The sequence below is a fragment of the Ursus americanus genome, chromosome 5, assembly GCF_024610735.1.
Source record: "Ursus americanus isolate L20-20 chromosome 5, mUrsAme1.1.p, whole genome shotgun sequence".
Classification (NCBI taxonomy): domain Eukaryota; kingdom Metazoa; phylum Chordata; class Mammalia; order Carnivora; family Ursidae; genus Ursus; species Ursus americanus.
The window spans coordinates 68,419,265-68,436,763 of record NC_142131.1 but is presented as its reverse complement, the minus strand read 5'-3'; the positions used below and the strand labels follow the sequence as shown (position 1 = coordinate 68,436,763).

The 17,499-nt window shown below is 41.8% G+C and overlaps 2 protein-coding genes across 4 annotated transcripts in view; one reads left to right on the top strand and one right to left on the bottom strand.

Moving 5' to 3' along the window:
• SRFBP1 (serum response factor binding protein 1) overlaps window positions 1-14,519 on the top strand; it is a 97,718-nt gene extending 83,199 nt beyond the window's left edge. For all 3 annotated transcript variants that reach the window (XM_045794860.2, XM_045794858.2, XM_087862359.1), the window contains 3 exons: window positions 7,395-7,602; window positions 8,109-8,311; window positions 13,681-14,519. The gene's annotated coding sequence lies outside the window, so the exon portion shown is untranslated. The remainder of the gene's footprint in view (window positions 1-7,394; window positions 7,603-8,108; window positions 8,312-13,680) is intronic.
• On the bottom strand, window positions 1,298-17,488 carry LOX (lysyl oxidase). The gene is made up of 7 exons (XM_045794862.2): window positions 16,491-17,488; window positions 16,040-16,148; window positions 14,513-14,650; window positions 12,961-13,117; window positions 9,260-9,355; window positions 8,784-8,899; window positions 1,298-4,889 (listed from the first exon to the last, which is right to left on the bottom strand). The coding sequence occupies exons 1-7, from the start codon at window positions 17,113-17,115 to the stop codon at window positions 4,883-4,885; spliced, it is 1,248 nt and encodes a 415-aa protein (XP_045650818.2). The 5' UTR covers window positions 17,116-17,488; the 3' UTR covers window positions 1,298-4,882.
• Window positions 17,489-17,499: the final 11 nt, after the last annotated feature.

Here is a 17,499-nt window from a genome sequence, read left to right as displayed (position 1 = left end):
ACAGAATAATGAGTGTCATTTAAAAAAAAAAAGATTTTTGTGGCAAAACAAGTTTGAAAAACACTGAATAGCACAGACAAAGTGGTTTCTTTACCTCAGGGGATCTGAGATTCTTTAACATGGTAATATGTATTGGGAATCTCCACCACAGAGATAACATCTCCCATACCTATTTTTCTATGCGATTCTTCTGAGTAGCATATCTTGTGAAACTGGAATTCCTCTATACATGTTTTAAGTGATTATTCAACCTCTGTGTTAATCCTCTACTAACATCTGTGGCAAGGATTAGAAATACTAATAAATGAGTAACATAAGGCAGTCAAGTTTGCTAACAGAAGGGAAGACCCTCCCTCCCCTGTCTTTGGTTTATGAGCTTTTGGTTGAATGAACAGTGCTTAAAACACTGACCACTAATGAAACAAAAGAAATCATCTTTTCATTAATAATGAAAGTAGGTTCAGGTACTTTGCCTTGAGCAGGCGAGGGAAGCACAAAATTGGTGATGTCACAGATACCGTACAACTCAGATTGGCAAACTGCGAGCCACAGGCCTACATCTGTTTTACCTGCAAGAACTTGTTAAAGGAGAATTGTTTTTGTGAAGTAATTTTGCAAATTGTCCCCCCAAAGCACTTGCCCACAGTTTGGGGCCTGTTTGCCTTTCCAGGTCACCAATTTCCGGGCTAATCTGGTACACATTTAGGTAAGGATTATTGTGATAGCAGTGGTTCTCTTTTTATAAATAATTGGTAGCTTGAGTCGGAATAAGTCCCCTGAGTATTTAGGCTCATGTGTACTTCTTATAAACCCTAATCAGAGTGTGGTTCTTCTCATAATGCGTGCTCTGCATCCTTAGAAGTTGTTGGTGATGGTGACAGAGGTTAGGGTCCATTCATGTATGAGTTTCTTTTTAAAACATCAGCTAGAGGAGCATCTGGGTGGCTCAGTCGATTATGCATCCAACTCTTGATTTCAGCTCAGGTCATGGTCTCAGGGTTGTGAGATTGAGCCCTGTATCGGGCTCCACACCCATGCTTAAGAGAACCTTAAGGTGTCTCTCTCTCCCTCTTCCCCTCCCCCCTCCCTCTCCCCCCTCCCTCTCTTAAAAAAGAAAGAGACATCAGCTAGATTTCTATTCATCAAAAACAAGTTTCAAGTCACGTGAGCTCATTAAACAGTTTGTTAATACAAAAGGCAGTTAAGCAAAACCACCAACCCTAGATGTGGTTTTAAGATTTTAACCTAAAATGAAAGTCCTGTCATTTATTTATACTTAAAACAAATGACCACTACAGACACTTGAAATCATTTATTCAAGGCATTTTTTACATAATCTTGCAATCCATTATATAAGCATATAATAAAAGAATGTGAGAGTGTAAAGAAGAATATAAAGCCAGTGTCTGGGCATTTAAAATAAGAGCTCTTCAAAAAAGTTACAAATGTTTTACAAATAGGTTACCTGAAAAATTTGGAAGAAATTAGAACTTCATTAAAAGTATTACAATACCAGATCACATGTCACTTAGTTCGTAGCAAGCAGTTATATATTAATTAAAAGTTTATATCCTGTGAGCTAAGGCTTAATACATTTTACATTCAAGTTGAAATATTTCAGCACCATTTTGGTTTGAAAGATAAATGAAATGCTTTAAGTGTTCAAAAGTGGCCCAGGACTTTTGGTAGTTGGTAATGAAATCGAGCTGTTGATTGAGTATGTTGATTGTGAATATGAATTCTGAACATAAAAAATATAGAAAAAGGGTAATTTTTTTACATATCAGTGACTATACGGTTAATATCAAAACAAGTTATTTTTAACACAAAATATTGTCTGTATTTTCAAGAAGTTTGCTGAAGATGAATTCTCAGTGTCATGATCATTTTAGTGCACTGCATTTTCCCCAGAATCTGAGCATCGGGGATGTTTCTAAGTGTGATTATCCTATGAGATTTCAGAGAGAGAAAAAATTGTTCATTATTACAAATAATACCTAGTGAATAATTAGGTAGAGATTGTGAACAAAATTACTATGTAAAAATATAAAGATTTCCTGGAAATAGGCAATGGATTCTTGTGGATACGTGTGGATTCGCATGTTATGGTACTGTGGGGAGACTGAATCCTAGCCTCAAAGGTCGAGACATCTTTAATCTGAATAATTATGAAGCCACTAATATGGCATATGGAATGAGCCAATAAATTATGTTCCTATTTAGCCCATTTTTTCAGAGTCTTTATTAGTCTGAAAGCCAGTCCCTTTTCAGTACTCAGCATTCTTAGGATTATTTCTACTTCCTATTGTAAAAATATTTTATGTGGAATTTGCTAAGACTGGATTAGGTTTTTTATTTAAATTTTATTCATGGATGACTTTTACCAGCTAATCATTATATGCGAGTTTTTGTGGTTATTCAAAGGAGAGATCCCTTGAGGTTCAAAAATATTGAGTGTTAAATCAATACTTGGGAGTTCTTTGGGAGTGTGTAGGGGTAGTGGGAGGAAGGAATATTTACATAAGGAATAAGCAAGAATCTTTAGCCTCCTAATTGAAACATTTTTTTTTTCAGAATCAACCAAATAGTAGGTGTTATATTTAAGAGGCAGACATTTCAAAGATCGAAAATATAGTTTTAATTATTAGTAACACATACATGCATATAACTATTTATTTTAACTTATTTTTTAAAATAAAATATGGTCATGAAAAACAATAGTGCTAAAAATAGAAAATTTTTAGACATGTACTTATAGTTGTTAAAAATGAAATAAGGTGAACCTAAAGGGTAATACTGACATTTTTAATACTTATTGAGGTTAGGGGACAGTTTTTTGTTTGTTTTTTTTTATCGCAAGGCCTAGCATGTAAGTGGCTGATATGTCAAATGGTGATGGGTGGACAGACAGATGGAAGGCCCAGTGAATGATACTAAATGTCTTCTCATATGTGTCCAAAGGCCATAATTCAGTTTTTACAGGGGTAAGAATCTCAATGAAATGATAGGCCTTAATGTGTAGATGCCAGTCTGGCTCAGTATTAATACTGACAGTAGTTTTGTTTTTTTAAAAAAAAGCAAGTATATTAAAATATCTCTATTAGAAAAGATTATGACTTGAAAGGATCATTCTACAGTCTTAAAACTAAAAAAGCAACTTAAGGCAAAGAGGTACATCAAAGAAGCTACTCCATAGCTCAGATACTAGCTCAATGAAAGTTCTGGGTCTCTATCGAGCTGCATTCTCTGTCGTTAAGTGTGTGTCCTGGCAGGTGAGCACGGTATCCACCCCCGCGTGACTGTCCATCTCTAGCCCCTCTTGCTGCACTAGGCACTAGTGATTGCGGGACGACTCTTAGTAGTTGCTGTTGACTTCACAACTCTCTGATATACGACACAGGGATGCCAACTCACTTTTAAATTCTACCAAACTAGAAATCCCTCACTTGAGATTTTAATACTGGGTAATGTAGGAAGACTTCTGCCTAAGTACCGCTAACTTGAAAGTGTCATTTGATTTCTCTCTGCATCTTTTGGAACTAGGGAAAAAAGGAGTTTTCCAAATTTCATTGGGGCACGTGGTTTCACAGTTTTAAAATAAAATCACAGCTGTCTCATTATGCAGCACAGTCGTTTGTTTTATGGAAAGTTTTTTTTTTTTTCCCTTATTCACCAACCCCTCAACTATGTACTGTTATGTGCTTTGCTAATTTAGTTTATACTTTAGACACACGGAAAGAAAAAAAACATGTAGTACTGATTCCTGGATGACCTGATAATGTTCCTATATCCAGATATTATGTTATGTACTCTGGATAATTTAAATTTTTTTTTAGCATTCTTCATTTTAAAGCTGAACATTAGAAAAAAATATTGAAAAGTTGAAAATCCTAAGATGTTTTTCGTTAATGTTTTAAAGTATTTGAGAGACAGTTCCATGTGGTTTGGGGGACTTGTTTGTATGATTTTTATGTCAACCAGGAAAATTTTTCAGTTAACTGTTCTACATACTTAAACACACACATAGTTTCTCTGAATATATCACATCTATCATCAGAATGACTTCCCATAGACAAAGTTATCCTCCATACACCAGTCCCCAGAATGGTGATTTTGAGAATGCCACTTAAAAGGTCTCTGCCCACAGAAGAATTAAAGAATTGAGGCAGCATCAACGAATGTCAGACAGGAGTTGGGCAGCTCAATTACTTAATTTGTTCCAAAACAAAAGCTGACTTAAGTCAGGATGAAATTGTACACTTAGCAGAAAGACAGGAGTTTACTAATTTTAAAATGTAAACATAAAATTTTATATAGGGATGTAACTATCTGAGTACATATATTGCCATTTCTCTGCTATATAGTAATATTTCTTGACGCCAATGGTAATGTTTGTTCCTTCCTCAGCACCAAATGTGTCTGTATCTATTTGAACAGTAGGAGCCTCCTTTCTAAATTAATCTACGCTAAGACAAAGACAAGCCAGTTATTGTTATGGTTCACTGAAGTTAAGAAAATTCTCAGTTAATAGTAATTTTGGCTCATTCACTGAAATGTTATTTTCCCTTTTACACTACAATTTCCAAAGGAGCATAAGAAATTTGGATCTCCTTCAAAGAGCCAAAGTGTGCATCTACAGAATGGAAACACTGTGTTCATTCACAAAGTAATAGGAATAATAGTAACGATTTCCCAAGTAATGCCAATTTAAATGTTCAAAATCCAGTTATGTGCTTTGTTACAAAACAGTCCAAACAAAAATTCCTTTGTTGTTTTCTGTTCTCTCTTTCAAAATATATAAATCCTACTGAAGTTAATCTATTTTTTTCCCACTTCAGAACACCAGGCACTGATTTATCCATTGGGAGTTTTGGCTTGCTTTCTAATACCTAGATTAAGAAAACAAAATAAGACAAATTATTAACTTGATAATATTATGAATGAGTACAGTAGACAAGCTTAATGTTGACCCTTTAAAAAAAAATCTGTAGCAATTTCCCTATGCCTACACAATAGTCACCTCATGAAATTACCCACTAATACATTATTTTAATAATGATTTGAAGGAAGAGACTACGTTAGCTGCCAAAAGTCTGTGCCTGATACCTACAGACTTAATGTTTCCAGTTAAAAGAAGCAGCCTCTGAAGTAATCAAGGGTAAAGCAGGACATAGGGGACCAGCAGCTCTGTCCAGATGAGTTCACTCCATGGAGCGTGTTCACTCCGTGGAGTGGGACGTGTCCATCTGGAAGCAGATCCGTGGCCTCTGCACTGTCTCACATTGCTCCTTTCCCAGCATGGTTTTGGATGTAGATGGATGCCTTAATAGGCGGAGACTGAGTCAAAGCCAACCAGTCCAACATGGTGTTTATACTGTGATCATAGATCCCCATGTAAAGAAACTAAGCAGTCCAAATCACAAACCAGCCATTTCCGAATATTAAGTTTTATGAGAGGAGAACTTAATTGTAGAATCATAAAACATTTTGTTGACAATGAGGAAAAAGAGGAACAGAGGTGGGGCTCCTGGGTGGTTAAGCATCCAGCTCTTAGTTTCAGTTCAGGTCCTGATCTCAGGGTCCTGAGATTGAGCCCTGCATTGGGCTCTGGCTTAATGTGGAGTCGGCTTGACATTCTCTCAGTCCCTGTGCTACTGCCCCAGTGCGTATGTGCGTGCACCGAGTGCTCACTCACATACTCTCTCTCTAATAAATAAACAGATCTTAAAAAAAAGAGGGAGAGTGGATATATCAAAGGCACACCCTTTCCTCCTGGGGAGTTTTTACGCACCAGTGGAATGTTCTCCAGTGTGTGATTAGCATGAAAACAGTGAGTGAACTGAGGGATGATATGTCTTGAAAAGTTAAAAAGGTACAATAACATTACCAAGGGAATCACATGTCGTGCTGCTCTCAGAGCCACCAGACTGACCACACAGTTTTTAGGCAAGTTACAGTCCTTGCTCAAGGAACTTCAAAGACTCCCCATGGCCTTCAGAATGAAGTTCAAACTTTTTAGCTTGCTCTTCAATGCTCCCTTTGATCTGGTCCCAGCTTACTCTTCCATCCCTTTCGCCCAAATCTTAACTCCTTAGCCACACTAGAAGACTTGGTTTTCCAAATATGCCCTGTAGTTTCTCCCTGCCATGGGGTGGCCAGTGATGCTGACTCCTCCTGGCATGTCCTTCTTTAACGGCCCCCAGTGCAATCCTCCTCAGCCTTCAAGGCGTAGTTCATAGGCTGTCCTAAAGCCACTCCTAAATCTCAGCCAGAGGAAACCTCTCCTTCCTCTGAACGCCTAGCAAGGGAGACCAGAAGCGAAAGTCAAAATAAAGGAGGCAGGCATCATTCTCCTGAAGGTGAGGATTCCTCTCTCAAGGTCTTTGCTCATCTCCCATTAGTTTCCACTCATAGACTGGATCTTGTTATTTGATTACAAATTGCTATGGGTCCTTTCACCTTCCCATATTTCCATCTGATCTATATTGCTTATTAAAGTTTTACCTCAACCACTCTGAAATTTAGTTACAGTCAGTGACAGCTGGTTGTTAAAAAAAAAAAGAAAAGAAAAGAACAACTCTGTGTTGGAGCAATATAATGATTTTTATTTGTTCTAGATACCTGGCAATATCCAATTCAGTAGATTCTGCTCATGAACATTCTATGCCACAAGAGTCACATCTCCAGACCTGTTCTTACTGCAAGGTCAGCTGTCACACTTGGGGGTCACCTAGATGATAGCAGAGGTCCTTCTGTTTCCCCTGCATTTTATCTTACCCCTCATAGAATTTTCATATTGTCTCTCTACTACAGTCATAGGTGTATTGCTCTTGGCCTCTCAATTCCACATTCTAAATTCCCTGAAAGAGAGGGTCATTTCTCTACTCTTCGAGTGTTGAATGAGAGGCTAGACAGTGGCAGGCCTGTACCTGGGGATACAGGGGTGGACAAGAGTCTAGGTCCCAGCCATGTCAAAGTGGATAAGAGACAAACATTATACAGGAGGTTCACAAGTAATTAATTGAGAGTTATTGTAATACTGCTATAAGGGAACAGTAAAGGGTCAGAAATCATATTTATCTTTGCCTTACTCTCTAATACCTAGTGTAGGACCTCAGTAAATACACAGTGCAAATGTGAGAATGCCAGTAAATACAGAGAATGAGTGAATAAGGAATCCTAAAAATTAAGGGAAATTAATTAATCCATGTATTTTACATTATTTTCGTTTATTTTAGCTTCAATTACACTGACGTGCTGAGGATTTTCATTTATACTTTGATCAGCTCCACACAATATGGGCCATAAACCCAGCCAAGTTTTCTGCATGGTGGGCACGTTCAGAAAAATACATTTGATGATCTTTTTTTGGTGCTGTCCCTTTGCCGTCCTAGGCTGCATCTATCCCCAGAGCTATGATGACACTTGTCAAGCACAGGCTCACCTCCTTTACGGAAGAATGAAAAGGCTCCCTGCAAGGTGAATGCAGCCCAAGCCACAGTGCATGGCCGTGTCCATGGAACCCAACTGCTCCGTGGAAGCCTCACACTCCCCCCGGCCAGGAGCCCAGGGGTGGGGAAGAATCTGCACAACTAGGTTGAGGTGAGTTTGGGAAATCCCACAGACGACAGATGTACATGTAGCCAACCCCTTCCCTGGTGTGTGTATCCAGGAGAAATGTGTGTTAAGAGCAAGTTGCTGGTGTAGCTCTGTGACAAGTCTCCGTGTGACCCTGGAGGCACTGGTGCCTCCCCACATTGATGCATGTTCAGCATCATTCCCATGGTGTTTTTATAGTTGGGATCAGTCGCAGGTAGCACAGGGGGTAGGCTCGCCAACCCACCAACACTAGAGCAGGCCGGGCTTAGAGGACGGAGGAGGACAGAGACAAGCCACTCAAACCCCCTGATTTTGCTCCGGTGACTCTCATCACAGCATCACCCCTTTGATATTCGTGTGCTGGGATTCCCTCTTAGATTTCATTCAAGGAAGGGTTTTGGGGCTAGGCAAATGATGGCAGAACCTCCACACACCCCTCCTTTTTCTAGGGTATTTTTCTAGTCCTTGTGGTTTTAGAACTCAAATTTGTAATATCTTGGTTTCTACAGAACAGGCAGTCTGACCTCTTCCATGGAGTACTTTAAGGCAATGATTTTCAAAATGCACTTTAAAGAACTCTAGGAATTTCTTCAGAGCTGCTTCACGGACTCTGGCGAAGAGACAGGAAATCCAACTGTTTGGGATCCCGCAAGGTCATCCACATGGCATATGGCATGTTTTACATACTTAGCCACCACACGGGCTTTTCGGGGTAAACAGTGTGTTCTGTGTGTTTGTCTTGTCTCAGAAGCTAAGCTTTAGGATGATAAAAACCTGAGTACATCTCCCCACCCCTTCTCTAGCATCATCAAAGAAAAATCAGCTCTAATTATGTGATAGCATGGACCATTTTACAAGGAAGCTGCAGTAGGAGTAGAAACAGACACATGTAAGGGCGCCTGGGTGGCTCAGTCAGTTAAGCATCTGCCTGATCAGGTCATGATCTCAGGATCCTGGGATTGAACCCAGAGTCAGGTTCCCTGCTCAGCGGGGAGTCTGCTTCACCCTCTCCCTCTGCCCCTCCGCCCTCTTGTGCACGCTCTCTCTCTCGCGCTCGCTCTCTCTCAAATAAACAAAAATAAAAATCTTAAAGAAAAGAAAAGAAACAGACACATGTATAATGCCTGTCAGTGAACTAAAACTCTTTGAGAAGAGAATTACTAAGCTAGGCAAACAGAACTCACGGTGAAATTGTGCAGCCGGAGGCATACGCATGGTGTCCCGTGTAGCGGATTTCACAGCGCACGACGTTGTTGGTATAGTCCGATTCAGGCACCAGGTAGCTGGGGTTCACACTGACCTAGGCAACGTAAACATCATCCATGTTTCAGATTTCATCAGCAGTGTTTGCTGGTTAATTTCTTCCTAGTTGCACAGGGCTAGAACAAGGAAATGCTTCAACTAAATCAAGCCAGGGAGGGGATTTTAAAAGTAAGGCAAGTGGTGAAATTCTGGAGAAGTTATAGAAGGAGACTCTCTATATTTTCCCCTGAAGTTCCTTAAAATATTTTTTTCATATAGGTAGGTTGGTTTAGAAATATTTCTAGGAGACATAGAATTGCTTGCAGGATTGTGATTATTTAATGTTCTATTCAGAAGGGGAAGCCCATTGAGTTGCAGTCAAAACAAATGAAAGGTTTCTATTTTCAAAGGTCTCTACCTTTAGAATGTAGTTGCCAGGTTTTACATCCGTAATATCAATCCATTGGCAGTCTATGTCTGCGTTATAGGTATCATAGCAGCCAGGACTCAACCCCTACAACAAAAAAAATTTCAAAATGTAAAAAGATGGTATGTGGTTAGAGTATACGAAAGAATGTGCTTATTATTTGCAAATTAAATTTTAAGTTAGTACTTACAAGAGTTTGACATAAAACTATACTTATATTGCATCTCCTTTGAGAAGTATATATTACTCAGCCTTATAGCACCTCCAGCTAAAAAAAATACAGGACTAATATAAGTAGTAGTACATCTAGCTTCTTAAAAGTGTCATCAATCACCAGTGATAAATACAATCTTAAGTGACAGAATAGGCCTCCACCAAAATTCTAAAATATCACCAGTTCGGGAATAAAGGCCGTGTAGTCATCCACCTAGCTCTCATGTCCTCAGTACAACCTTTCCCACTTTCTCTGGGAAATTACCTTCCTTTACTCTGAATGCCCCAATTCTATAGTGTTTTCCTCTAATGCTCTGTCTTGTAACGGTACCATATAAGAATATATCTAACTAGAGATTAGAAACTCCCTTAGGGTGGAATCTTCGTTGCATTTTTGAGTAGGAAATGTTTATAAAGTAGGTAGTATGTGCCAGGAAAAATTTTAAACATGTTACATCTATAAATTCAATTTTTACAAGTACATGAGATAGGTACTATTCTTATCCCCATTTTGCAGGTGAGGAAAATGAGTCACTACAGCTAGTAAGTGGCTGAGCTGGTTTTGAGTTTAGATGTTCGGGGCCCAGGGTCCCTATTCTTAACCACCACACTATTCTCTCTCTCGCATTGCCACTGAAATAGGTTATTGAATAAAAGGGATGAATGTATGCCTCAGTAAATGAATGCCGCCACATCACTCCACTCGCTAAGATACTCACTTCCATAAAGAAATGAGTGCTTTCTACAGGCAGGGAGGAGAAGAATTCCAATAAGATCGGGTCCTTGCTCTCCAGAAAGTTACAGTCTGGGGAAATTTGCTCAGATTGGAGTCTGTAGGTATATTCTTGATTCCATTAGTTCTTCTTGAGAAGTTTGAATGGTTGTATTTTCACTCTAATACTAATCTAAAGTAAATTTAAAAGCATATGCTAGAATCATTTTAAGTCATTACTGCCATATCATTTCAGCCCCCAAAATTTCTTTGGTGCTTAAGATCACTTTGGTTGCCAAAGAGACGCCAAAATCCTCTAATCGTGTTCTAGCAATGCTGGTGTGGCTCTTGCTGGAGTGGGGAAGAATGGCACAGCACTATGCTCTGACACAGCGCACAGTGGCACAGACAGGCCACACTCAAAAGTACCTGTGCCACTGCAGGGAGAACCATATGAAGATTTTTCAGTTTCTGGGCCTAGCACATTAATCCTGATTCTGGCACATACTAGATACTCAGTAAGCGCTAGCTACTGTAATTGTTGCTACTGCCAGGAATAGCCGGTCCCACCACCTCCCATGGCTTTGTAACATGTCCTTTCATTGGATGAGCTGCGTATTTAAGACTGTTTAAACAATGCCACAATGCTCATTGTACCTTCAAGGGAACAAAAGAGCTCTAAAGAGTGCTGAAATTGGTACTCCAGTTGGAAGGATTTAAGTTAAGTTTTAACTTTGATTATTTGAACTAGTGCACAAAAAATAGGAATTTTTAAGGCTTTTGAAAAAACAGGCATGTCCTGTATTCAAAGTCAAACTTTAAAAACAGATGGAATGTAGAGCCTTGGGACGCCCCGGTGGCTCAGATGTTTAAGTGTCTGCCTCCGGCTCAGGTCATGATCTCAGGGTCCTGGGATAGAGCCTGGCATCAGGTTCCCTGCTCAGTGGGGAATCTGCTTCTCCTTCTCCCCACCCCCCAACTCATTCTCTCTTTCTCTCTCTCAAATAAATAAAATCTTAAAAAAAAAAAAAGAAAGAAAAAGAAGTGTAGAACCTTAGCCAGTGCTGTCTAAATTAGCTGTTTGGTTTTAGCAAATGAGAAACGATGGTTACATTAAATCAATGAGGTTAATGTGTTTCTTGTTTCATATATGTTGACATTGTAAATTTGTTATCTGAGAACTTAGGAGTTATATGAAATATAGATATAAGGAAGTTGTATCTACTTTTATATTTGGATACATTCAAACAACATTGTCATACACTTAATTCTAAGTCAACACTGGGGCTTTGTGAGGGTTGTTTTGCCCCTTTAAATGAAGTCCATGTTCGAGAAACACCAGTCTAGTGAAAAACACGAAAACGTCAACCACTTGCAATGCAAGACCTGGTGAACAGTGTAAATAGGACATAGAAGATGATTAATAAGAAAGCTACCATAGAAAATGAAGTGGGGTCACCCCAAGGAATTGGAAGACTAGAAGCTCGATAAATACCTATAGACCTAAATTCAATTATTTCAACAGAGAGCTGTCCAGAGTGCCTCTTTCTCTACATGGAGAGAATAAACTCCAGGGCCCCTGCATAGGCAGGCAGCCACTGTGGAGATCACCGAGCGAAAAGGGAATCTCTCTGCCCACATATGTGTAATGTGTGGGTAGGTTGCATCAACTTTTAGTTAAAGATTATGTGCTGCCCCCAGAGCATGTGGAATTGAACCTTTCCCCCCTCCAATTGCTCTGATGTTTTAAGTTCAGAGAAAGAAGCAGTGGTAACATTTTGGTCACTAAAAAGCTTCCTGCCACAGCCCTGGAATTTGTTCCCCGAGATGCCAGATGCCAGTTGCTGATCCCTTTGTGCCCTGCGTTATGTACGTTCACTGCTCCTTGCCAAGATTCCGGCTGGACTAAAATTATAACGTCCTCTTACACAGGAGAATTTCTTATGGAAATACTGGCCTGGCTTTTAACTGACACACATTTTCCCATTATAAGACATGCACACTGCTTAGGTCAGCACTATTTTTAAAAATCCATCCAAAGGACATCTGACATCAATTATACTGTAGGTTTAACTACATAATGCGTGGAGAGAGAAACTGTGTCCTTCTGCTCCCATTTGCATGCTTGAAAGAGACTGGTTTTAAAGTGCTTTTTAAGAAACTTAGGTTCTCTCTTTGGCTAACCCCAATCACTACTCTCTCTCTAGCTTAAGAGATGAAGGGAGGAATGGTTTTGAAGGTGAGAAAACAGAAGTGTCTTCGCCACCGTTATTTGCGAAGCCACTTGAAGAGTACAGAATGAGTGCAGATACTGGAAATCAGTCAGATTTGTTCAGGGACTAAACCACTGCTTTCACTGTGGAACATAGCAATTATACACATTGACCTTCTATGATGATGAAATTCTTTGAATCTGGGCGCCTGGGTGGCTCAGTCACTTAAGTGTCTGACTCTTGATTTCGGCTAACGTCATGATCTCAGGGTTGCAAGATCAAGCCCCATGTCAGGCTCCACTCTGGGCATGGAGTCTGCTTGAGATTCTCTCTCTCCGCCCCTCCCCACCCTTTCTCGCCCTCTCTAAAAATAAATAAATTAATAATAATTTGAATCATCAAGCGACCAGCTTCCTTTTCCTAATTATTTTCCATCTTGACTAGATGACCCCCAAAATCAGTTTATAAAAGACTGGCAGGAGGAAAGAAAAGAGAAGACCACACTATTTTCTCTCTGAAGCCTATGGGTTCCTGACGTCAGGGGGCCAACCCACCTGTGTATGCGCAGTACATGCAAATCGCCTGTGGTAGCCATAGTCACAGGATGTGTCCTCAAGACAGAAGCTCGCTTTGTGGCCTTCAGCCACTCTCCTCTGGGTACTGGCATCAAGTAGGTCATAGTGGCTGAATTCATCCATGCTGTGGTAATGTCTGATACCCCGCACAACACAGAGACAGAGGTCAGTAACATACAGAGAAAGCCATGAGGACTTTAGATGACTTCCACACTGCCTCCCACACTTGTTTTCACATTACAATTGAGATCCAGTTTATCTTCTTAAAGCCAGATTCATGCTAGCTTTTTTCCCCCAGGAACAGTCATCTATCAAAATTGTAAGCCTTTAACTTTGCTTCTTGGAAAAAAGGACTTATTTTGAGTATTTTGTTTTCCAATACCCTCTGTTTTATCTTTGAATATTAAATAGAAATAGACACTAAATTATCTGTGTTTAAGTAAAACCTGCCATATGCTCTCTAGTCTGTTTCTTTTGGCTGCCAGTACTGATGTTTCATTCCAAATAAAAGAAGAGCACATGACTCTTGGGAGGTTTCTGAGAGGTTTTTAAAAAATATAAAACCGTTACTAAAATGCAAAGAAGTACTGGTATGTTTTCTCCACCATTATTATTTAACTGGTATAAAATTTTATTTAAAATAATTCTATTTTATCAGCAAACTAGGTGTTCATATCTGCTTTTCTCATTTCATTAAAGGAAAGGTGCTGAGCTGTGTATCTTCTCACATAAGGAAAGAACAAGAAAAAACTGCTCAAATTGCCAAAGGTTTCAGGGCATCCAGCGGGATTTCCCGGCATTACCAAGATTCCTGGGCAAGTTACCAAGGCAAATTATAGAATCATCTTATACAAAGATCTTTAAATTTAGGACAGACCAGACAATTACCCTGGGTTTGACACAGGCATTTTAAAAGATAGAGGTAGGTCCTTCTCAGCTCATGGAGTATATCATCTCTATCTTTCTTTGAGATTGGTGTATGAATCCTTCTGATAACAACTTGTGGTTTTTATTAAATGCTAACTAGGGTGCTGGGTGGCTCCGTTGGTTAAGTGTCTGTCTTCGGCTGAGGTTACGATCCCAGGGTCCTGGGGTCGAGTCCCACATCTGTCTCCCTGCTCCGTGGGGAGTCTGCTGCTTCCTCTGCCCCTCCTCCCACTGGTTCTCTCAATCTCTCTGTCCCTCTCTCTCAAATAAGTAAATAAAATCTTTTTTTAAAAAAGTGCTAACTAACTGTAGATGATTTTGGCTACAACAAGCTTTTTTAGAAATCTTACCTGTAGTATACTGGAATAAAATTCTAGTGAAGACAATTGCTGTATCCTATCAGCAGTTTTAATGAGCTGGACTTAGAATTTCCATTTTAAAAACAGGATCTGGTAGTGGATGTATTTTCTTAAAGATAGACTCCCTTGATGATGTTACATTACACAGAGAAAATTCTAGAAATGAGACTTTGCATTTGCACATTAAGAACTACCTGAAAAAGGAAAACGCAACTCGGAAGTACTCAGGAGGCCCATCCACTTACTGGTGACAGCTGTGCCATTCCCAGGAATATCTCGGTCGGCTTGGTAAGAAATCTGATGTCCCTTGGTTTTTCACTCTTTGGGGGAATCGTAGCAGCACCCTGTGATCATAATCTCTGACATCTGCTCTGTATGCTGTGCTGTGATTTTGAAAAAGAAAACATTATTACTGTCACAGGATATTAAACTGAAGACAAATTACAAGGAAAATCTTTTCCATTTTATAATGGCAACTACCCCCCATCTCCAAGTAGACTATCAGTTGTAAGAGGCATTTTGCTTATTTTGTTTATTGCTGAATCTCCAGGTCTTAGAACAGTGCCTGGCAAGTGGCCAGAGTTCAGTGAATATTTGTTGAATGAGTGAATGAATGACAACTGTGTTAATCTGCAGTTAGAAAAGTGAAAAAGCATAATAAAATTAGCATTACGCATGTACATGTGGTAAGTAAATTCTGCATTTATAATCAGTTCTTGTTTAACCACATGAATGAGTAGAAATTATCCCAAATTTAAAAATCCTATGTACTTACAAAGAATTTTGAATTCAGCAGTAGGTTTCTTCTTAAACACTTCCCTAAGATGTAAACTGGGGAAATAATTCCAGAAGCATACACCCAGATTAGATCAATAATTTTGTAACTTCGCTATCTTGAAAACAATGGCATGACTGTAATAATATCCTAGGGAGTGCAATAGAGCGAGTGATGCAAGACTCAAGAATGAAAATGGTAAGTTCAGCTTTCTTCTCTTCCTTTAGCCTGACAGTTATAAAGGGTCAAAGTGGGAGAAATATACAGCTGAACAGATAAACATTACTCTGTCCCTCCTAACATATTTTGTGTGAATATACATTCACATACTGTTGAGTATTTTCACTTTCCACTTGAAAAACATTTTATGAGACCTATCAAAACATCTTTTGCTCCCTCTGCTGGTTTCCCAGGAGCAAAGTCAGAGAATTCCATTCCCCAAACTGCTATGATTTTATTTTAGGACTGATTCAAAAACAAAGCTCTTGCTCATGCTCTTATTCTGGCTGAAGTAATATCAAAACAACTAAGTTAAAGTGTGGCCTCAAACAAAAGAAGAAAACCTAAACTTTGCTGATGAGGGGTGCCCCACTGGCAAGTTAGCCCTCTGTATTTTAAGGGGTCATTAACAAGCTCTTCCATTACAATATTTTTTCCATGTTATTGTACAGTTCTTTAATAGAAAGTTATGGGAAACCATAGGCTCCAAAGTTTGAGGATCTTGGAAAAAGAACGTGAGATCCCAGCTCTCCAGGATAAGAGTTTGCTCCCAATCTCCCTGATCTGTGTCACAGTTTGAAAGGCAGAACCCAGAGAAATCTTCAAAATGTTAACTCTCCATCCAGGTCCGCGTGCACAGGAACCCACATTCCACTTCCCAGCTCTTGCCCCATTTCCCAACTCTTGTCTGCATGGAACACGAGTGGTCAGAACCAGGCACAGGAGCAGCGCCTGAAGCGAGATGGGGCAGCCAGGCCGCGGAGATCCCAGCCAGTACCTAGCCAAGCAGTTTTCCTCTGCAGCGCATCTCAGGTTGTACATGGACATCTTTTGCACGTACGTGGACGCCTGGATGTAGTACGGGTCCGGCACCAGGTCCGGGAGACCTAAACGTCAGGAGGCGATGGGGGTAGGTAGCTGTGAGACAACCCGGAGCCCCCTACCCCGGTCCCGGGTCCCTCCGTATCCCTTACTCTTCACCCTTCACCCAACCGGGCTGCGGGTAGCAGGAGAACGGGGGACGCCCAGGGCTGCAAAGCAAAGTGGAAAGAAAGCAGGAGGGGCCATGCGCGCGGTTTGCACCAGATTCCAGGGCTGCCTCTGCAGGCGCAGGGGGAGGGATCGGATCAGCGGGGACTAAGGCCTGCCGCGCCCAGGCAGCCACGTTGGGGACCCACAGAGTTGGGGAAGGGGTGCGCGGCTGCTCCCTGCGACTTGGGGGTGCTTACCGTACTGGAAATAGCCGGTGCCATATCCGGGCCGGTACCTGCTCCCAGGCCGGGGCCTTTCGTACGTGTCGTAGTAGTTGTAATAGGGGTTGTCGTCGGAGTACTTGTAGGGGTTGTACGGGTCGTCGCCCACCATGCCGTCTACACGGCTGGGCGGCTGCAGGTTACTGAGCGCCGGGCTGTCTCCCGGCGCCGTCCGGTTGCTGTCATGCGAGTCCCCAGCGTCGCGGGCCCCGGACGACGAGTAGCCAGCTTGGAACCAATGGCGGGCGGCGGGTCTGGGTCGGCCGGCGACCCCCGACGCGCCTGCAGTGCGCTCGCGTGCTGCCGCCGTGCGGTTGCGGAGCAGCAGGATCGGCGTGCGCGGCTGCGGGGCTGCGGCGTTGGCAGCGCCCGGGGCGGTGGTGCCCGGGTCCCGTCGGCGCTGCGGCTGGTACTGCGAGCCCAGGCTCAGCAGGCTGAACACCTGCCCGTTGTTCTCCCATTGGATCCTCTGGCGCCAGCCGGCCGGAGCCGCCGGCGGCTGGCGAGGGGGCTGCTGCTGGCCGGCGGCCGGCGGGGCGCAGCGCAGGAGCGCGCAGAGCTGCAAGGGCCCGAGCAGGAGCGCGGTCCAGGCGAAGCGCATCGCTCCCTTTGCCTGATTGTCCCCACTCCGGGAGGACGTAGATCACAGAAAAGAAAAACGGGGCCCAAATCACGTGAAGGAGGGAGAAATCTTCAACCAGGGAGGCGGGCGGAGCGCGGGTAACTCAGTCCCTACAAGCAGTGCCAAGGGTGGGCTGCAGACCCTTGTCCAGTAAAGGCGGCTGCTGGGACGTGGCACCCGACTGCCTCCTCTTTCCCAGTCCTCCTGGAAGGCGACGGGGAGCGGCGCGGCGGCCCCGGCGAGCGGGCAGCGTCTGGAGTGAAGGAAGGAGGAGAGATTTTAAACTTTCTGGCACGTTTGCAAAGTTACACAAGCAGTTCTGGCCCGGCAGCCCCTCTGCTATTTGTTCACGTAATGCGATTG